Genomic DNA, 22,026 nt, shown 5'->3' with positions numbered 1-22,026 from the left:
CAGAGCCCCGAAGGCTCAGCCAGAGCTCCCTCTTTCCGTGAAGCATCTGGGTCAACTTAATGCTCCAACCTCTTCAGCTCCAACAGACGGCAGCCATCTGCTGAGTAGCTACCAGTGCTCCCTGAGCCCACCGCAGCCCCTGCCTCTAGACTTTTCTTTCAATCCCTTTTACCAGTACACTGTCTAACAGAGTAGGATGGGGGTGGTGGATAGAGCCGTGGATTTGGAGCTAGGACAGCTGGCTTTGAATTCTGCCTTAGACTATAGCTGTGTGACTCTGAGCAAGTTGCTTAACCCATCTGAGCCTCAATTTCCTGATCTGTAAAATAGGGATGATAACAGTACCTGCCATGTAGAGTTGTTGTGAGATTCAGATGAGGTCCTGGATATAAAGCACTAAGGTACTACATCTACAAAACCAGCTTTTTATTATTACTATCATCATATAGCTTAATTATATATTATCATATTATTATTTGTCTTCCTGTGGGTTTTTTTTTATTGTTCAGTTGTTTTTCAGTCATGTCTGACTCTTCATGACGCCATTTGAAATTTTCTCAGCAGAGATACTAGGATTTGCCATTTCCTTCTCCAGCTCATTTTACAGATGAGGAAACTTGAGGCCCAAAGGGTTAAGTGACTTCCCCAGGGTCACACAGTTAGTAAGTGGCCATGGCCAGATTTGAACTCATGAAGATGAGTCTTCCTGACTTCAGGCCTGGCGCTGTATGCACTATGGCGCCACCTAGCCGCCCCTGTGGGTTACTCATGGCTAATTTCTGCATAGATTGGGCCCTTCTCTACATCCATCCCCATCACCAACATTTATTACTCAGAGGATTGCAGTGGCCTCCCTGCCTCCAGCCCCCACACACCTGCCAGAGTGATTTCTAAAATGCAGGTCTAGCCGTGTGACATCCCAGTGGCTCCCCCTTACCGTCAGGATCAAGTGTAAATATTTTCTTTGGCCTTTAAACCCTCTGTAACCTGACCCCCACCTACCTTTCCAGTCTAACTACACATGACTCTCCTTTGCACACACTATGATCTGATCAGGCTTTGTTCTTTATACATGCATAAGACTGTGTCTGTGCTCTCCCTGCCTTCGCACAGGCTGTGACCCCTCCCTGGAGTGCACTCCCTTTTTCACATCTGCCTCTTACAATCTCTAGTTTCTTTCAGGGTTCTGTTTAAGCTCTTCCTTCTAAAGGAGGCCTTTCTTGATTTCATCATCTACTAATCCTTTACCCCCAAATCATCCTTTATCTATCTAAGAGGAAGCCAGGGGGCACAGTACTCACCTGGAGTCAGAAAGACCTGAGTTCAAATACTGTCTCTTACTAGCTATGTCATTTAACCTCTGCCTACTTCAGTTTCGTCAACTGTAAAATGGGGGTAATAATAACACCTACTGGGGCAGCTAGGTGGTGCAGTGGCTAGAGCACTGGCCCTGAAGTCAGGAGGACCTGAGTTCAAATCCAGCCTCAGACCAAACACTTGACCCTTACTAGCTGTGTGACCCTGGGCAAGTCACTTAACCCCAATTGCCTAAAAAAAATAATCATAATAAAAATAATAGCACCTACCTCCAGGGTTGTTATTAGGATCAAGAGATAATATTTGTAGGGGCAGCTGGGTGGTGCAGTGGATAGAGCACTGGCTCTGGAGTTAGGAGGACCTGAGTTCAAATCCGACCTTAGACACATAACACTCACTAACTGTGTGACGCTGGGCAAGTCACTTAACCCCAATTGCCCTCACCAAAAAAAAAGAGAGAGAGAGAGAGATAATATTTGTAAAGTGCTTCACAAACCCTAACATTATATAATGCTTTGATGATGATGGTGATGATTTTGCATATGTCGACATTATCTCTTCTAGCTAGATTATAAGCTCCACGAGGGAATGGACTGTTTAATTTTTGTTTTTGTACCCCTAGCTCTCAGCACAGTACCTGGCACATAGTAGGTGCTTAATAAATGCACGTCACTTGGTTCCAACCCTGGAATTCTGTGATACGGTTACATCACTCTTCACTTTGATAGGATCCCAGATGGCACAGAAAGTGCTATGGTTATATTGATCTCCGGATCCTTCCTCTCTCCCCTTCTCTCCCCTTTCCACTTACCCTCTCTCCCTCCCCCCACCTGCACTCCCTTTCCCACCATTCCCACCCATCTATCTCCCAGACAACCTCCTGGTTCTCACTGTGGCCACAAAGGAGACAGAGGGATTCCGGCGCTTCAAGAGGTCAGCCCAGTTCTTCAACTACAAAGTGCAGGTGAGAGGGCTTCCACCACTGGCTGGGTGGATACAGCCAGCTGGAATGGGGTGGGGGTTGAGTGGGCAGGAATTGGAGGGGAGTGAGGAGGAGGGAGGAGCTCAGACCGTCTACTCACTCAACATTTGCTCCATCCAAGATGGGTCTGGACAGTGGTATGTGGCAGGGGGAAGGAGGGCAAAATCTTGACTCAGAGAAACCCCAGAATAGAATTGTTGGCTGGGGGGAGGAGCAGAAAGGGGGCCAGGTAGGAATTCCTGGTTTTGCTCCCTGACCTCTCGCCATACCTGGCAGTTGGATAGTTGTGTAATTAGTGTTCCATCCTCTCCAAGTTACAAAAGCTGTCTCTCTTTCTGCCTCTTGCCCTGCCCCTCCAGTGTCCACCCAGATGTGTAGAATCAGGCCCTGGGGTACTCGCTCTCCCTCTTCATCCACCCCAGCAGAGAGAAGCTAAAGAAACACGTGCAACTGTCTAGTTAGCCAGGAAAGTGTATTGCACATTCTATGTGGGCAGAACACTGAGTTGGGCACTATGGGGGGATGACAAAGAAATAGGAGTCCCGACCTTTGGCCCTGAAGAAACTCATCAGGTCTGCAAAGTGCTTGACCCATGATATCTCCAATTTATCCAGCCTATAGCTTGTTTCTACTGTATTAATTTATTATTGAATCAGAACCAAGGTTTTTCTCCTTTTCCACTTCCTCATCCAGAAATCAACTAGTGTGGGAAATCTTGTTCAAAGACTTACCCAGGCTAAGATCTAGGTGGTGGTTGTTGTTGTTTGTCCTTAGTTCCTTTTTTTTTTTTTCTTTTTGTCAAGGCAATTGGGGTTAAGTGACTTGCCTAGGGTCAGATAGCTGGTGAGAATCACATGTCTGAGTCCGGATTTGAACTCAGGTCCTCCTGACTTCAGGGCCAGTGCTCTATCCACTGCACCACCTAGCTCTGGAGAGAGACTTCATTATCTCAGCATAGAGATAATAAAAGAACCCAAGGTTCAATGAGGTTTCCTAGTGACCTCAAGGCATAGAGAAAAAAGAGAAGAGAGACAAAGACAGAGCCTCGGGGTGAGGGGTGGGGGAGAACACACAGTTAGTGGTAGTAAAATGGATGGCAGTCTCAGAAAGGAGACTGAGAAGGTGCAGTCTGATGGAGGATGAAGAGAAAGCAATATCCAGAAATCTGGAGAAGAGAAACTATCCAGGAGAGAGGGAGAGAGAGAGAAAGAGAGGGAGGGAAAGAGACAGAAAGAGAGACAAGGAACAGGAGGAAGGGAGAGAGGGAGGGAGGCAGAGACAGATACAAAGACAGAGAGAGAGAGAAAAGAGACAGAGAGAGAGAAAAGTGAGAGAGAGAGATGGAGAGAGAGAAGAGAGAGAAAGAAAGAGAGAGTACCAAGAAAAGGCCATTAGATTGGGTGATTGTGATGTATTTATTGCTTGCTCTGCCCCCCTCACAGGGTTTTGCTGAGACAAAAACACTTGGTTCATGAGTAAAGGGCTATAAAAATCCAGGTTGTGTTTACATGCCCCAGGAATGTTGGTTCTTACTGAGTTCCTTCTGGGAGAAACTGGGACTGTCGCATCGCTGAATTCAAATCCCTTACCAAATCCCTCTAAGGAAAAAGCATAAGGTTTTTTTTTTTGTTTTTTTTTTTTGTTTTTTGAAGCATAAGTTTTAAAGGTATTGGAAACTATCTGCTTCAACTCTCCCATTTTATGGAGGAGAAAACAGACCTAGACAGATGAAGTGACCAGAGTCCCCTTTCACACTGCCACCCCCCCCCCCAATAGTACACAGCAGCGCCAGGTTCCAGCCCAGAGCCTCTGAGCCCAGATCTCCTGGTCTTCCCACTGCATCATCAATCAATTCTGAACTTTTGACTTCTCTCCCTATCTCTGATCAGGGGCTAGATTGGGACTCTGAACCTGTGAAATTATTTTTTAAATATTTCAATAATTATATTCTAATGTAACAGATTTATTCTGTCATCCTCTGAATTTTATTTTATGCATTGAAAAACACAGTTCTGCGGAAGAGGCCCATAGGCTTCCCCAGGCTGCCCAAGGGGTCCAGGACATAAAAAGGATCCCTAGAAATGCAGGGGTCAGGTGGGAGGCTGGGCCAGTAAACTTCCTTTCTGGGTTGTTGTTTTTTTTTTTATTTGTTTTTATCTCCAAGTCTGTGCTAAGGGCACTTTTCTTTGTCAGGTACTTGGCCTTGGAGAAGACTGGCAAGACGGGGAGAAGGAAATGACCTTGGGAGGCGGGCAGAAAGTCCGGCTCCTGAAGACTGCTTTGGAGAAGTATGCAGATAAGGAGGACAAGGTCATCCTCTTCACAGACAGGTGAGATGGCCCCAGGAGGCTTGGCCTGTCTTGGAAGGGTTGAAGGACTCAGCCTTCCCTAGGGGAAAGTGAATGATCAGCAGCAATTCTGGAGGTGCCCAGGGAAGCCTGAGCTGCCTTTGAAGAATTAGAATTTTATTTTTATTGCTATCTTTCATTTTTCTATCACCTCCATTTCCAGCAGTAGGCTTTCGCCTTCTGTCAACCTTGAGCGTCCCTTGTAACAAAGAACAAAAGAAAGAAAGACAGTTCTGTAGAACCAACCAATATATCACAAATATTCCAAATATCCCACCCCTGTAGGTCCCACCTCTGCAGAAAAAGGGAAGGTAGTGTATTTTCTTAATTTTCATCTAGGTCAATAATTTTTCAGGATTCAATTCCTTTTGTTAGTTTGGTTTTGGGTCTTTCTTTTTCCATGGTTGTAGTCATTGTGTCTAGTGTTTTTCTGTTTCTGTTTTCTGAATCATGAATTTAATTTTTCTAAGGAGGGCCTTGGAAAGGAGGATGGGGAGAAGACCCATCCATACCCTGGTTTTGAGTTAAGGGGTATCAGAGAAGAGAACGGTAGAGTAGGAAGGAAACCTAGGCAAGAGCACATCTAAGCAGATCTGCGTTAAGGCCCAGTGAATGCAGTGCTGGGCCTGGAGTCAAGAAGTCCTGAATTCAAATCTGTTCTCAGACACTCACTAGCTATGTGACCCAGGACAAGTCACTTCCATTTGCCTCAGTTTCTTCCTTCGTAAAATGAGGATAATAATAGCACCAACCTCCCAGGGTTGTTGTGAGGATCAAATAAGTTAATAATTGTAAAGCACTTAGCACAGGGCCTGGCCCATAGTAAGCACTATGTAACTATATATGACCCTTATTGCCCAGGACCTTAGGGCTTCCCAAGAGACTTTCATCACACAGGTTGGCCCAGGTCATCTGCATCTTATGCCTAGCTGAGATGGCTGCTAGGTCATCACAGATAGAAAAATACCTCCAGGCATGAAGGTCAAGGTCATGCCATGAGAAGACTTGGGATGGGGGACATGACAACTCTCTTCAAATATTTGAAGAGTTGCTACATAGAAAGATTACTCACCAGCTGGGTGGTGCAATGGATAGAGTGATGGGCTTGAGGTCAGGAAGACCTGATTTCAAATTTAGCCTCAAATTCTCCCTAGCTGTGTGATCCCGGGTAGGTCACTTAACTGCTGTTTGCCTCAGTTTCCTCAGTTGTAAAATGGGGATAATAATGGCACCTACTTCCCAGAGATCTGAGTATTAAATGAGATAATATTTGTCAAGCACTTAGCACAGTTCCTGGCATGTTGTTATTTGGTTGTGTCCAATCCTTCGTAACCTCATTTGGGGTTTTCTTGGCAGAGATACTAGAATGGGTTGCCGTGTCCTTCTCCAGCTCATTTTATAGATGAGGAAACTGAGGCAGATAGGGTGAAGTGACTTGCCCAGGATTACATAGCTATTATGTGTCTAAGACCAGATTTGAACTCATGTCTTCCTGACTGTAGGCCCAGCACTCTATCCATTGATCCACCAGTTGCCTCTAGCACATAGTAGGTGCTATCTAAATGCCTATTTCTTCTCTACATTTGTTCTATTTGTCCCTAAAAGTCAGGACCAGGGACAGTGGGTGGAGGCTACAGAAATACAAATTTAGGCATCTTACTCGAAAAACCGTACTAGCCATTCTAGCTGTCTGTAAGTGCACTGGGCTGCCTCAGAAGGTGGTGGGCTACTTACTGCTCAGTGGAGGTCTTCCGGCAGAGGCCAGATGACCACTTGTTAGACTTGGTTGGCTTAGTTGTAATGAATTAGGAAAAGGTTGTCTGGTCAATTTCCCTATGGCCAATTAGCTCCATATAAAGGAAAACTTGAGTTCCATAGACAAGAGTATGGTGGCATTGTACATAGAGCCTTGGACTTGAACTCAGGTAGGCCTCAGTTGGAATGCCTTCTTTGATGTTATCCTGCTGAGTAGGCAATTCTAAGCCTCACTTTCCTTGTCTGTAAAATGGGGATAATGACACCTATAATAGTAACCTCTCAGGGTTGTTGTGGAGCTTGAACTAGATAGGGTATGGAAAGCTCTCTGGAAACCAGAAAGCACCAGATGTTTGCCTATTATTATTATTGTTATGATGATGATGATGATGATTGTCACTGTTACTAATGGTATGACCCTAACTGGTCAGACCTCTGAGAGATGTGGGCTGAGGGAGAGGGGCCATCATCAGTGAGAGGTGGATGTCTTGGTGCAGCTCATACCCACTAAAGGGAGAACTAAGTCCACGTCCAGTACAGTGGAAACAGCTCTGATTCTGCGGGTGGAGGCTCTGTCACTGTATGACCTTGGACAAGCTTAGGTCCCTTCCGACTCTGGAGTTATACTATAACCCTATAAGACACTTTAACCTTTCTGGGCCTCAGTTTCCTCATCTGTAACAATAACAGCCAGTCTCTCTGGGCCTCAGTTTCCTCATCAGGATGGAGGGCAACTGGCTCATGCCCTCGTTGTCTCCTCCCTTGTCCCCTCAGCTATGACGTGGTATTCGCATCTGGCCCCAAAGAGCTCTTGAAGAAGTTCCGACAGGCCAAGAGCCGGGTGGTCTTCTCAGCTGAGGACCTCATCTATCCTGACCGGAGGCTGGAGGTCAAGTATCCCCAAGTCCATGATGGGAAGAGGTTCTTAGGCTCTGGAGGTAAGGGACAATGGAGTCTGCTGAGCGGAGAGGAAGTGCTGGTGGTGACCACAAACTGGACCATGCCCTAACAGCTCATGGAATTGTGGTACAATGTGGTACGATTGTGGTACAATGGACAGAGCCCTGGATTGGAAATCCAGAAGCCCTGGGTTTGAATCCTGCCTCTGATACTCACTATGACTCTAGGCATTCTTCCAGGCCTCAGTTTCCTCATCTGTAAAGTGAGTTGGTTGGTGTTCTCTAAGAGTCCTTCTAGGTCTGGATCTAGGATCTTATGAGATCGCCCCCACTCAGACTGTGTCTAGGGCCATTTTAGGGCACGTGAAGAGAGCTCAGAATGCCCAGTACTGGAAAGGTAGCAGGTTCATCATGCTGTGTTCTAAGCATTCCACATTTTAAGGACATTGATAAGCTTGAGTGTCTTCAGGAGAGCCTCTGGGACAAGGAAGGGCCTTGAGTACCTGTCCCATGAGGATCCATCGAAAGAGTTAGGAAGACTGAGGCTAGAGGAGAAAAGGCTTAGTGCGGACACAATTGGTGTCCTCAGGCATTAGGGCTGACCTGCAGATGGGCTTCAGCCCCGTCCTGCTTGGCCCCAGGGGATGGAAGCTGCACAGGGGTGCATTTAGGTGTGTCAGGATACGCTGCCTAATGCTGAGGGTTTTCCCAGAGGGGTGTAGGCTGGCCCCAAGAGGTGGTGGGCTCTCCCTCACTGGAGGGCACCGAGCAGGGACTGCAGGGCCGCTGAAGATGGTTGGACCCAATGGCCCCCAAGGTTGCTGCCAGCTCTGGGGCTCTCGGAGGGTCTCCTGAACCAAGTGGGATCTTTAGGGAATTTGGAAAGAAGGAACACTAGTGGACATGTAGCATCCCTAGACAAGGAAAGCTGAACAGGAGGAAAGAAGTTGGGTCTCCATACACACCCTTTCCCCCCTTGTCTCCTTCCCAGGCTTCATTGGCTATGCCCCGAACTTGAGCAAGATGGTGGCCAGCTGGGAAGGCCAGGACAGCGACAGTGACCAGCTCTTTTATACCAAGATCTTCTTAGACCCGGAGCAGAGGGTAAGAGAGCATTGGGGAAGGAGCTGTGGACCTGAAGGAGTCTGGTTCTTGCGAGATTCTTGGTGGGGAGGTGGCCTTGGGCCAGCACCCTGGGACTCCTGGGCCCCATTCCAGTACTGCCACCCTGAGCAGCCCCGGACCAGTCACTTCCTCTGTGGGGAGGGTGGAGGCACTGGGCCAGTGAGAGGGGAGGCCGGGGCTGCTGGCCAGCTTGGTTTTGCCTCTTCTGAAGGAAAAGATCAACATCACCCTGGACCATCGCTGCCGAATCTTCCAGAACCTGGATGGAGCCTTAGGTGAGTGATGGCAGCAGTGAGGAGGGTGATCACGCAGGACCCCGGGAGGGAGGGAGAGAAATAAGGAGGAGAACCACAGATATACACGGGCCACACAAAGCACCTCTGGGCTCCTGGAAGTCTTCTCAATGGGGAGAAAGTGCTGGACCCAGAGTCAAAAAGACCTGAGTTCAAATCTTGGCTTAGACACTGAGTGGCTGTGTGAGTGAGTCAGCAAATCATTTAACCTCTCTGAGCCTTGGTTTCCTCATCTGTAAAATGGGATAATAATAACAACTACCTCACAGGGTGGTTGTGAGGATTTAATGAGATAAAGGATAAGAGATCACTTTGTAATCTTAAAGCACTGTATACCCACCAGCTATTATTATTATTATCAGTAATATTATTACCCTTATTAAAAAGAGAGAACACTGCACTTAACATGAGAAGACCCAGGTTTGAGTTCCAGCTCTACTATTTTATTAACTGTGTGACCTTGGCAAGTCATGTCACTGTTCTGTGCCTCAGTTTCCTTATTTGTAAAAAAAATGGGTAATATTAAAGGGTTTTTGTGAGGCTCAAATGGGAGTGTATATATACATGTATGTATGTATGTATGTACATATACACAAACAAAATTGGCAAACCTTAATGAACATAATGAATATGACCTTGGTCAAGTCATTTCACATCTCTGAGGCTCAGTCTCTTGTTCCTATGTAAAGTGCTTTTCAAACTTGAAAGCATTACATAAATGCTAAGGGGCTGGACCTTCCAGAGAAGGAAACTCTCTCCACCAGGACCTGGTTGGCACTTCTCCTATAACTCATAGTCTTAGAGAATCGTCTAGAGCACTGAGTGGTTAAGTGCTTTGCCCAGGGTTGCACAGCCAGCATGGGTCAGAGGCAGGACTGGAACCCAGATCTGCCTACCTCTAAGACTGACTCTACATGTACTAAACTATGCTGTCCTTCATATAAGTGCTAGGAATCATCATCATCATTTCTATAAAGCAGAGATTGGCAGCTTGGCTTGCTGGTATAAGAGCTGGCCTTATACTATTCGTATCACAGGTCCGTTTCCTATCCCAATCCTAAACAGAGATAATAATAACTTCAGCTCACGTCAGCTCAGGTGTACAAGGGCCTTTCCTCATAACAGCCTAGTGACATAGGAGCAGTCGTGTTATCATCCCCAATTTATAGATGAATAGACAGACCCAAGATCACATGGTTACTAAGCATCAGAGGCAGGATTTGAACCCAGGGCTCTTGACTTACATCAGGCTCTCTTTCTAGTACAAAATAGGGTCCTTAGTAATATTTAGCTTTCTCAGTAGGGTTTTTGAGAGGAAAATGCTTTGTCACCTTGAAATTGCTGTATAAATATAGATTTTTATTATTATTATTAACAGAGAGGTCTTGGGGTACAAGGTGGAATCCTTTGCATATGTAGAACATGTTTTTAAAGCATGTTTACATACTCTAGTTCTTTGAATCCCCAAACCAGCCCTTTGAGGTGGCAGTGAGGGTAATATTACTCTCATTTTACAGGTGAGGACATTGAGGCTCAGAAAAGCAACATGATTTGCCCAGGGTCCCACAGTGAGTGTCAGCACATGAACTAGCACCCAAGTATATTAACTCATGTTCACCTATACCAGGGGTGGCCCTCTAGGTCCTCAGGTATGGCCCTTTGACGGAATAAGGGCTGCCCTTGAGGGCCTAGAGGGCCACGTGGCCTCGAGGCTGCAGGTTCCCCATCCCTGAGCTACTCTGTGAACCGAGGACTGTCAGTGGACTGAGGCAGTATACAATTCCTGGCCTCTAGAGGCTTCCACTCTGACTTCCTGAGAAGATCTAGGGCCCAGAGCTTTCCCCAGGGCCATGAGCAGGCAGTAACTTGGGCTGTGATTTCTAGATGAGGTGGTACTCAAATTTGAGACAGCTCAAGTCCGAGCGAGGAACCTGGAGTATGACACCCTGCCTGTCCTGATTCACGGCAATGGGCCCACCAAGGTAGGCTGTCCCCTGGCCCTCGTGGAGGAGGAGTAGGAGGAGGCTGCCTGAGCCTTGACTTCCCAGCCAGCTGGGCCTGGGCCAGACCAAGGTTCTGCCTTTCCATCCTCCTGTGCTTGGAGCTGCCTTGCCATACTTACTCTGGCTTGTCTGTCCTTTTCACCTTTCATCTTCTGTGTCTGTTGTCCCCGTCTTAGCCTTGGCTGGGAAAATGAACCTTACTGAGGGTGGGTAAGTCACATCCTATCTGCACGTAAAGGACTTCCCAGACACAGAGCAGTTGTGCCCAGGCTCTGGGCTGTTTCTCCAGCAGCCTGCGTGGCACGATTCTAGTACACAGTGTCTGGCATATAGTAAGCACTTAATAAATGCTTGTTGACCTCTGAATTCTATACTCTTTCATCCAACGACTTGCAGCTGAGACCTCCTATATGTCTTGCCTCTGTTTGAATTAGAATGTAAGCTCCTGGAGTGCAGGGGCCATCTTGCTTTTCTGTTTCAGCTCTTATTAGAGTGCTTTGCACATAGTAAGGTGCTTATTAATTTATTCATTCATCCATCTATCCATTCATTCATCGCCTCCATAAAACAAAGGTATTCTAGGATAAAGTGGCTTACAGGGGTTTGGGGGTACAGAGTGTATCTGGGGAAAAGCAAATCTAATTGGCCCACAGTAGAACACAATCCAGGAGCAGACCCACTGAGCAGAGATGGTGCATTTCTAGAGTAGAGATTCCTAGCTGTGGTTTGGCCCATGCCCACTTTGGGTATCTTCATTTATCTCAAAGGGTGGGGTCAGATTTTGCCAGAAACCCTACAAATAACATTAATTTGAAGGGTGGGGCCAGAAGGAAAGTAACTCAACCACACAATACTAAAGTAGTATGACTCTTACATATGGATTTTTTTTAAAAACAAATTATTTCTTTTTTGTTGAGGGCAGCTAGGTAGCGCAATGGATAATGTGCTGGGTCTGGAGGCAGGAAGACCTAAATTCAAATCCAGTCTTCCTAGCTGTGTGACCATGAGCAAGTCACTTAACCATTATCTGCTTCAGTTTCCTCAACTGTAAAATGAGGATCATAATAGTATGTTATTTATATTGCTATGAGGATCAAACGAGATAGTATTTATAAAGCTTTTAGCACAGTGCTCAACACATAGTAGGTGCTTTATAAATGCTTGGTTCCCCACACACAGATTTTTTGTTTTTTCATTTTTGAATATATCCCTCCCCTTTCCCAGACACAGTGCGCCATCCCCTGTAACAAAGAATAAAAAAGAAAGAGAAAAAAAAATAATTGAGCAGAGCTAGCTAGTACACTGGCTGCCCAGGCATGCATTTATTTATGAAGGCTTTGTGAAGATGGGGGTGAGGGAAGAGGGGAGAGACTGGGGGAGGGGGATGAAAGGGTTTTTCTCTGCTTCTTAGCTCCAGTTGAATTACCTGGGAAACTACATCCCTCGATTTTGGACTTTCGAAACGGGCTGCACTGTGTGTGACGAGGGCCTGCGGAGCCTGAAAGGCATTGGGGTAAGGCTGAGGCACCGGGTGAGGGAGGGGGCCAAGGCTGAGGGCACCCTCTGGGTTAGGAGGGGTGGGCCTCAGGGCCAGGAAGCAGATCTGTGGTCTAAAGCCTTAAGAAGTAAATGGGGGTCACTGGGGCTTAGGGCGAGCTGTAGGTTGGTCAGAGCCTTAGGACACCAGACAAAAGAGACTCTCTAAAGAGGCCCCAGTCACCAGGATGTCATGAAACCAGGCATGGTCCTAGAGCAAGGTCTGGCTTATGCAGAGGCTAACGGAGCTCAAGCTGGTGGAACCCCAGAGGTCAGCTGGTCCATTACCCCTTCATTTTACAGCAGAGAAATCAAGGCTCAGGGAGGTGTAAAGATCCTTGATCTCGAGCCAGAAGGGGACTCAGAGGCCATGTAGACCAAGCCTCTCATTCTACAGGTGGGGAGACTGAGGCCCACTTCTTTAAAGGAATGACTTGCCCAAGGTCTCACAAGGCCTAAGGATCGAAGGCCCTCCAACTCCAGGATCAGGGCTTTTCCCACTGTGGCTTGGCCGGAGGCCTCTGTGATGTTGGCTCAGTCTTAGAGCTGTCCGGCACCCCCAGAGTGGTCCCAGAGCTGCCGCGGGAGGTGGAGGTGGGCTCTCTGGTGACCACTTTTTGGAGGTGTTGGAGAGGGCATTCTTGGACAGGTCTGGGTTGGACTTCGGGCACAGGGGCCCTTCCAAGTCCTTGTCTCTGGTGCTGAGCAAGTCACTTCCCCCATCTGTAAAACGAGGGGCTTGGACAAGATGACCTCTGAGCTCCCTTTCAGCATTTGATCTATGATCCTCAGTCAGCTAACCTCCCTGAGCCTCAGTTTCCCCCTCTGAAAAACGAGAGGTTTGACTAGATGCCCTCTGAAGCCCTTTCCTGATCTAGTACAGAAGATCCATTTGTCTCCATGGGCCTCAGTTTCCCCAACTGTAAAATAAAGGCGTTTGACTTGGTTTGATTCAAAGGCCTCTTCCAGCTCTCTCTCTGTGGCCTTCTGTGAACAGGCCGGAGGAATGGTTGGCCATCCCAGTGAATCAGGTCACCCCGTCCCTAGGTCCAGTCATAGCCCAGGCTTCCCTGGGAGCCGAGCTCCTGGGTTCTGGCTCTAGCGCCGCCCCTCCCCATCTGGCCTTAGACAGAGCTCGGTGCCCCCCAGGCCCCACTGCGTGATGGTCTCCTTGTTCCTGCGTGGCTCAGAGGAAGGTAAGTACGAGGGAAAGGGGATTCCTGGACCTCCCTCACCTGGGGCTCATGACCTCCTCTTCTCCTGCAGGATGAGGCTCTGCCCTCAGTCCTCATTGGAATCTTCATAGAGCAGCCAACTCCATTCCTGTCCCTGTTCTTCAAGCGGCTCCTGAACCTCCGGTACCCCCGGAAACAGCTTCGACTCTTCATACATAATCAGGTGAGTAGCCGGTTCCAGGTGCAGTCTTCCAGGGAGGGCCTCCGGGCAGCCGGTGCCCGAGGGTGGACTCCTAGCTGGCCTTGGCATGATCAAATAGTGAAGGATTTATAAATGCACCTAGGTGGCTGGATTTGGAGTCCGGAACACCTGAGTTCAAATCCTGCTTTAGGCCCTTACATAGTCGAGTGACTCTAGGAAAGTCACTGACTCTCTCTCTCGGACTCAGTTTCTTCATCTGGAAAAGGGACCCATAATAGCACCAACCTCGAAGGGTTATTACAAGGATTAAGCGAGAACACTTCTAGCACTTTGCAAACCTTAAAACGCTATGTAAATGCTAGCTGTTGTAAGGCAAAGCCAGATCTCGATTATTCGTGCTGGGGAATGCAGCAGTAACACAGGTAGTCCAAAGCACAGGCCATCCACAAATCCCTCCCTCTTGCCTCTGGTGGGCCTGGGAAGGAGAGGATGAGAAGTGGGGCCTGTCTGGGGCGGAGAGTTTGTGAGCTCGTGCTATCTCCCGAGTCAGACTGGACACTCTGCCTCAGTCTCGATGCCCAGACGCCCCGGGCTGGGCTCTCTGAGTGGGGGTCCTCCCTTCTCTTTTGTCACAATCTTCTACCCTCAGCCTCCTGACGCAAGTCAGAATTCTTTCCTTTTTGCCTTGGAGGGGGGCCATTAAACCCACCCCCCACCCCCATCTCCCCCCCTTCCCTCTCCCCTCCCAGGAGGAACACCACGAAGACCAGGTGGAACAGTTCATAGAAGACCACGGCAGCGAGTACCACACGGTCAGTCTCATGGGCCCGGACCAGCGGATGAAGAATGCTGATGCCAGGAACATGGGCGCGTGAGTCTGGGGCCAAGCAAATGGAGAGGGGAAGGGTGATGGCAGCAGTGGATAAGCTCCCGATTTGGAGTCAAAGGACCTGGGTTCAAATCCTTGCTTTACCATTTAATACTTGTGTGACTTTAGTCAAGTCACTTTTCCCTCTGGTCCTCAGGCTCCCCATCTAGAAAATGGGCATAATAATTCCTGACCTGCTCCCTCACAGGGGTATCATGAGACGACTTAAAAAAGCATAAAATGGGGCAGCTAGGTGACACAGTGGATAGAGCACCGGCCCTGGAGTCAGGAGGACCTGAGCTCAAATCCGGCCTCAGACACATAGCACTCACTAGCTGTGTGACCCTGGGCAAGTCACTTAACCTCCGATTGCCTCACAAAAAAAAAAAAAAGAAAAAGCATAAAATGACTCATGGATGCCAGAAAGTATTACTCATTAGGAGTTGGTGGCCTTGCTGAGCCCAGCAGGTGCCTGGGAAGACCCAGCAGGGGGAGGAGGGATACAGAGTTGTTGGTAAATTTGGCACAACAAAGAATATATGGGCCACCTCAGAAAAGGCGACGTTTTCCTCACTACATTCCTTTGTCCGAATGCAGTCAACATTCATGATATCACAGGATGACAGATTTAAAGGCAGAAAGCACCTCAGAGGCTATCAAGGGAACCCCCTCATTTTACAGATGGGGAAAATGAGGCTTAGTGAGAGAAAGTGACTCACCCAGAACCACCTAGCTAGCAAGTGTCTGAAGTAGGATTTGAGCCCAGGTCTCCCTGATCCAATTGAGCAATGAACATGGTACACAAGATATAGATCTGTGTGGGAGCTGAAATGTGACTAAAGAACAGGTCACAGAAATAATACTGGATGTCTTTAAAGATAACAGCACTACAATCTAGCAAAAATAGTCAGTCAAATAGTCATCATAGCTAAGGCAGGGAACTGAGTTTATATTCCTGACAAATGGAAGAGAAAAACATTTAGAAGAAGAAAAGAAGGAAAGGGATAGGGAAGAAGAGAGGAAAGAGATGCAAGAAAAAAAGGAATTTAAAATCAGAAGGGACTTGAGAGGCCATGTAGTCCAATCCCCTTGTTTTACAGATGAGGAAACTGAGGCCCAGAGAAGTTGTGACTTGCCTGAGGTAACATAGGTAATAAGTAGTGTGGCCAGTGAGTTTAAGGAAGAAAGTAGAAGAAAGGAAAGAAAAAAGATATAAGGAGAGAAGAGAGAAGAAAGGAAAGAAAAAAGCTATGCTATCAGGAGGGTACCCATAGCAGCCCCTCCTGGCCAGCAGGGGTGGGGGCCACTGGGACCCCAAGGACAGTGACTCGGTGGTAAGTTGTGGCCTCTCCGTCAGGGTTAGAAGGGAGGGGGTCTTGGTCTTTCTCTTCCACATCTTCCCCTCCCTGACCCTTGCCTTCTCTCTCCCCGTAGGGACATGTGTCGTCAGGATCGAGGCTGTACCTATTACTTGAGCGTGGATGCCGAGGTAGCCTTGACCAACCCCGACGCCCTTCGGCTTCTGATCGAGCAGAACAAGTGAGAGACGCCATCCCACCCCTACCCCTCCCTGGGCCCCCACCCCACACAGGAGCAAGGAGAGAGAGAGCAGAGCTATGTGAGCGGCACTGCATCCCCTCCAACGTGGTCCTCCCTCCCTACTCCCCAGGCGCCTACCTGCGGGTCTCCTCTACCTCCCAGGGGCCTGCTTTCCTCACCTGGGAATTCTCTGTACCGATGAAATCACAGGACCATCTCTAGCTTTTATATTTTAATTTCTCCACATGTAGTTTCCCCCATTAGAATGTAAGCTTTCATTTATGCCTTTGTATCCCTATCACCTAGCCTAGTAGGTGCTTAATAAATGTTTATTGATCGATTGCTAAGCATTTATTAAATGCCTACTTTGTGACAGCCATTGTATCATCTTCAGAGAGAGAAAACGCACAACTGGGAGTATCAGGGAAGCCTTTCTGGAGAAGGTGGTATTGGAGCTGAGCTTTATAGATTAGAAGGCAGCTCAGAGACTGAGAGTAGTCTCGACTGAGGGGATTGGGTGTCCACACTAAATTCGGCATTGTTATGGCGAATCTTCCAGGAACAGGGAAGTAGGGAAGGCCACCAGGTTTCCTAAAGGGTGTGAACCAGCTCAGGTTAGAATGGAGCAGGTTAAGGCTCTCATGACAATCAGAGTGGGGTCACCTGTGAATAGCCCCAGCCCTGGGTGAAATACCGACCTAGGCTTTGAAAAAAAAAATTTCCCTAGAGGAGTGGGAGGTTAAGCAACTCTGGAAGGATCTTATTTCATGTCATACAGAAATATAAAATATTAACATCCATATGGGAATATAACACTGTAAGGGGGTGCCCCCCTCCTATAAATAATAACCATGATAACTGATCAGTGAATCTAAACATAAGGTCATTGTTATCAGCATTGTATTGTAGAAGAGGGACACAGTTGCCAAATGTCTGTATTGATATTTGATGCTCCATGGTTCATCGTGACATTACCACCCATTCAGAGCTCAGCCCATGACAAAAAACGTCTTTACTTCTTGGCCTACATTATTGTTTGCCCTAAGCATTTTGGTATTATGGTGCTTAGAGATCCCTTGGTGGGAAAGAGCCCAAGGGGTCCCTTGCCATTGGCCCTGTGGGTGTTGGTGGAGCGGCCACGAATGCCTTAGTTATTGCAGTGCTAGTGGAGTGGGCCTGGGCCCCACCCCCTTCACTCTCGGAAGGCTGGCTCTGCCTCCTGTGGTGATGGAGTGGGGTGCTCTGCTTTGTACATGCATGCTCATCTACTGAGTTTGTTCCCCTTTTCCCCCTGCCTAGAGCTGTCATCGCTCCCTTGGTGATCCGTGCAGGGAGGCTGTGGTCCAATTTCTGGGGGGCCCTGAGTGCTGATGGTTTTTACGCCCGCTCCGAAGACTACGTGGACATCGTCCAAGGGCGACGTGTGTAAGTGTCTGCCTCCTGAGCTGTTATCTCACTGAGAGAGGGTGGCTCTTCATCTGAGGGGTGAGGATGGTGTGGCCACTGAACTGCCCTAGGTCTCCATTGCTCTTGTATTTGGCAACACTTTGGCAAGAGAGAATTCAGTCTGTAGAGAAGGAGTAGTAGAGCAGAAAGTGCACTGGGTTTGGGAGCAGAACATCTGTGTGCTCCCAGGCATGTCACTCCCTGTCTCTTAGCCTCAGTTTCTTCATCTGTAAAATGAGGTGGTTAGACTACCATGGAGAGGCTTCCAAGGGAGGATGTGGACTTTCCATTCAGGCAGATCTCCAGAAGCAGCATTAGGAGGAGATGTGATGTGATGGTATGGGCAGCTTGGTGATGCAGTAGGTAGAGAGCTAGGCCTGGAGTCAGGGAGACTCATCTTCCTGAGCTCAAATCTGGCCTCAGACGCTTACTAGCTGTGTGACCCTGAGCAAGTCACTTCACCCTGTTTGCCTCAGTTTCCTTATCTGTAAAATGAGCTGGAGAAGGAAATGGCAAACCACTCCAGTAACTCTGCCGAGGAAACTCCAAAGGGGGTCGCAGAGTCTGAAAATGACTCAACAACAACATGGTATGATGGAAATAGTCCTGGCCTTTCAGTCTTGGGTTCAGATTCCACCTCTGAATCTTACTAGCTAAGTGAATCTTGGGCAAAGGATTCCCTTCTTTGGACTTTAGTTTCCTCACCTGAAAGTGGTCCAGTTGGACCGGATGGACCCGAGGTCCCTTCTGGCTCTAAATCCAGGACGCTCGAACCAGGTTTGAATCCCCGTGGAGCCTTTTACCGTTTTGGGACAAGTCACTCAAATGTGTGTCCTAGCTGGAAGGAAACTTAGCTCTCACCCATTCTAACCCTGTCATCTCACCAATGAGGAAAAGGGCACCCAGAGAGGGAGCTGAGTTGTCCCAGGTCGCTTAGACAGCAAGCAGCTGTCGGTCCTGCAGCTCTGAACGGATGGCACTACTGTGCCCATCCCTCAGCTGCAGTTTTGCGCATCTGTAAAATGGGGATAAGGATAGCTGCACCATCATCTACTTCCACGGCTGTTGTGAGAAGAATGTTTTCTAAACCTGTAGTACCTTGAGATACAGGGCTTTCATCACTGTAGACCACTGTCAGGGCTCTGGAGCTGGAAGGGGCCTCAGAGGTCAAATAGTCCAGTCTAGCCTTTTCATTTTACAAATGAGGAAACTGAAGCCCATGAAAGTGAAGTGATTTCAGAGATTTAGAGTGAGACGGGACCGTGGAGGCCAACTAGTCCAGTCCACTTCCTTTTACAAATGAGGAAACTGATGTCCAGAGAACTGAAAGGGCATGAGTGTCAGAGCGGGATTTGAACCCAAATCCTCTGATTCCAAATCCGGCATGCCTATTGTACCACGCTCCTCCATGCAAACCTAAGCTGAACCTTGGGGGAAGAAAAGGATTATGGGAGGCAGAGATGAGGAGACAGTATTTCCCAGGCATGAGGGAAGGGTTGTGTGAATGAATTCAGCCAGGAGATGGAATAGAGGGTTTGGAGTATACCTGGTAGTACAGTTTGGCTGGAATGTAGAACGCATAATAACAACAATAATAGTAGTAATAGTCGTAATAACAATGATAATTACTCCTAATAATAGCTAGCATTTATATAGCATTTTAAGATTTGCAAAGTGCTTTATGTGTTATCTCATTTGATACAATGACCCTGTGAAGTAGGTACTGTGATTGTTCCCATTTTACAGATGAGGAAACTGAGGCTGAGAGAGGTTAAGTCATGAGCCCAGGGTCACATAGCTAGTGAAAATCTGAGGGAGAATTTGAACTGAGGTCTTCTGACTCCAAGTCCAATTCTCTACCCTATGTAGGCTGGGAAGATAGATTAAAGTCAGATTGTGGAGATCCTTAAGCCGCATCGAGAGGTCACGAGGTTTTTATGTAGTAGGTTTCAGAAGAGGGGAGTTTAGTAGGAGTCGTTGGGGGTCATGTCCTGAGATTGGAAATTGTGGCATCATGAGGCGTTCCCGTCCCCCACCTCTACCTCTCTTGCCCCCAACTTTGACACGTCTCCTTTGTCTCCTAGTGGCGTCTGGAATGTCCCCTACATCTCCAATATCTACCTGATCAAAGGCAGCACCTTGCGGGGCGACCTAAGAGAGAAGGACCTGTTTCACAGCAGCAAGCTGGACCCAGACATGGCTTTCTGCGCCAATGTCCGTGAGCAGGTCAGTCTCAGGCTTGGGAGGAAGGAGTGGGAGGCCTGCACACTTGTGGGTCTAATCCTCTGAGCCCAGGCGGGGTCAGATCTGGAGCAGTGTCTAGCCTGGCTGTAAATGTCAGTGCCTTAGAGGGTCCGGAAGAGCTTTGGTGGGACTCCCAGGATGATCACAGTCAGGGCCATCCTCTTCATCTCCATCAATCCTCTTGATTATCAGAGAAGAGAAAATTCAGCAGGGACACGTCTGCCTTGCAAGTATCGGAAGGGCTGGGGCAAGGTAGAGGAATCAGTCTCGTTCTGCTTGGCCCTGAGAAGGCAGAACCAGGGGGAGTGGCCAATGTCACTTGATGGAAGGAAGCCCATCTGAAGATGACTAATTGCATTATTAGACTAATTAGACTAATGCAAAGGAAGAATGGACTGCCTTGGGAGGGGAGACTCCCAGACCACTGGGCAGAGAGAGTGTAGACAGGATTCTTGTTTGTATTGAACCCAATCATGTCTGAGGGCTGTTTCTTCCATAGAGGAGATCCTGAGCAGTATCTGCTTATGGGCTAGTTGGAAGATTAGCCTAGAAGACACCTTCACTCTTGTCCAGCTGTGTCGAGTAGAAAGAGCACCAGAGACTTGGAGTCAGGAGCCCTGAGCTATGTCTTGGCTCTGCTCAGCTCTTCTGAACCTCAGTCTCCTCACTGTTTTTTTTTTATTAATTTATTTTGATTTATCAATAATCACTTCCATATGCTTTTGAGTTTAAAATTTTTCTCCCCCTTCCTCCCCACCACCCTCCCCAAGACAGTGCACAATCTGATATAGGCTATACATTTACATTCATATTAAACATATTTTCACATTAGTGATGTTAAAGTAAAAATTAAAGCCAATAGGAGGAACCATCAGAAAGAGGAAACAAAACTCAACAGAAGAGAAAAAAAATAGCAATTCAACTTCCATAGTTCTTTCTTCGGATGTGGATAGCATTTTCCATCACAAGGCCTCTGGAGATGTCTTAGATCCTTGTATTGCCAGGAAGGGTTAAGTTTATCAATATTAGTCATCACGCAATGTGGCTGTTATTGTGTACAACGTTCTCTTGGTTCTGCTCACTTCACTCAGCATCAGTCCATACAAGTCTCTCCAGGTTTTTCTGAAGTCTGCCTGCTCATCATTTCTTATAGCACAATAGTATTCCATTACATTCATATACCACAACTTGTTCAGCCATTCCCCAACTGATGGGCATCCTCTCAATTTCCAATTCTTTGCCACCACAAAAAGAGCTGCTATGAATATTTGTGTACGTGTGGGTCCTTTTCCCGTTTGTGTGTTCTCTTTGGGATACAGCCCTAGAAGTGCTACTGCTGGGTTCTCCTCACTTTTAAAATAGGGACAGGAGGGGTTGTCTGTTCTTCCTCATGGTGTAGGAGAACACTGGGCTTAGAGTTAGGAAAACCTGGATTTGGATCCGGCCTCTGACACTTCATAGCTATGTGACCCCAGGCAGGTCTCTCGATAAGACTCAGTTTCCTCATCTGTTAGAAGGGAATAATAATAGGACCTGCCTTACAGGGTTGTTGTGAGGATCCAATTCAATGAACATTTATTAAGTGCCTATTGTGTTCCAGGAACTGGGGAAGTGATTAATAAAAAGAAAGAGAGTCCCTGATCTCAAGGAGCTTACTATCTAAAGGGGAAAACAACACAAAGGAGACAGGAAAGCGGAGTGAGGGGGAGGCTAGGCATACCAGAGGTGCCCAGCCAGGGGCATCTCATTCCGTGGAGCTGGAGCCAGGCGGAGCCACAGATGCGAAGTAGTGATGTGAGAGTCCAGTTCTGGCCCTCTGTAAAGGAAGGCATTGGGAGGGGTTTGGTACCAAGCCCTCCAAACAGAGGGGAGGGGAGGCAGAGGGAGGTGGTGTCAATCAAGGCTTGAGTTAGCTGCCTGGTGGTGAGTTTAGAAGGGATGAACTGGTCCTGGGAGGGGCATCTTGTTTCTTGGAGCTGAAACCAGGCAGGGCAGCAGATGCAAAGGGGAGAGATTATCAGATGGGATAATATAGGTAAAATACCTTGCAAACCAAGAACTTTTCAAGTATCGTAGAACTGGCTGAGGGGCCCTGGACAAGGTATTTAACCACATTCTCAAAGAAATACAGATAGTTGCAGAGAAGATGCCTTCCTGTGTTGATAAAGGGAATTTCCTCATTAGAAAGTTCTTTATACCAGTGAAATCACAGATCCAGAGCATATCCTCATATAAATATGAATTGTCATTATTATTATTATTATTATTATTATTATTATTATTATTATTATTAT

General features: G+C 47.5%; 1 protein-coding gene across 1 annotated transcript in view; it reads left to right on the top strand.

The window, feature by feature from the left end:
- The window catches only part of PLOD1 (procollagen-lysine,2-oxoglutarate 5-dioxygenase 1), a 42,249-nt gene that overhangs the window by 7,110 nt on the left and 13,113 nt on the right, over nucleotides 1-22,026 (top strand). The window contains exons 2-13 of the mRNA XM_027843931.1: nucleotides 2,190-2,281; nucleotides 4,493-4,629; nucleotides 7,177-7,340; nucleotides 8,293-8,405; nucleotides 8,638-8,701; nucleotides 10,604-10,701; nucleotides 12,134-12,235; nucleotides 13,525-13,656; nucleotides 14,385-14,506; nucleotides 15,938-16,042; nucleotides 17,342-17,467; nucleotides 19,573-19,714. Of these exons, the coding sequence (XP_027699732.1) occupies nucleotides 2,190-2,281; nucleotides 4,493-4,629; nucleotides 7,177-7,340; nucleotides 8,293-8,405; nucleotides 8,638-8,701; nucleotides 10,604-10,701; nucleotides 12,134-12,235; nucleotides 13,525-13,656; nucleotides 14,385-14,506; nucleotides 15,938-16,042; nucleotides 17,342-17,467; nucleotides 19,573-19,714 (1,397 nt within the window). The remainder of the gene's footprint in view (nucleotides 1-2,189; nucleotides 2,282-4,492; nucleotides 4,630-7,176; nucleotides 7,341-8,292; nucleotides 8,406-8,637; nucleotides 8,702-10,603; nucleotides 10,702-12,133; nucleotides 12,236-13,524; nucleotides 13,657-14,384; nucleotides 14,507-15,937; nucleotides 16,043-17,341; nucleotides 17,468-19,572; nucleotides 19,715-22,026) is intronic.

The sequence above is a fragment of the Vombatus ursinus genome, unplaced genomic scaffold, assembly GCF_900497805.2.
Source record: "Vombatus ursinus unplaced genomic scaffold, bare-nosed wombat genome assembly UNPS02014932.1, whole genome shotgun sequence".
Lineage (NCBI taxonomy): Eukaryota > Metazoa > Chordata > Mammalia > Diprotodontia > Vombatidae > Vombatus > Vombatus ursinus.
This window is presented reverse-complemented; position numbering and strand designations above follow the sequence as displayed.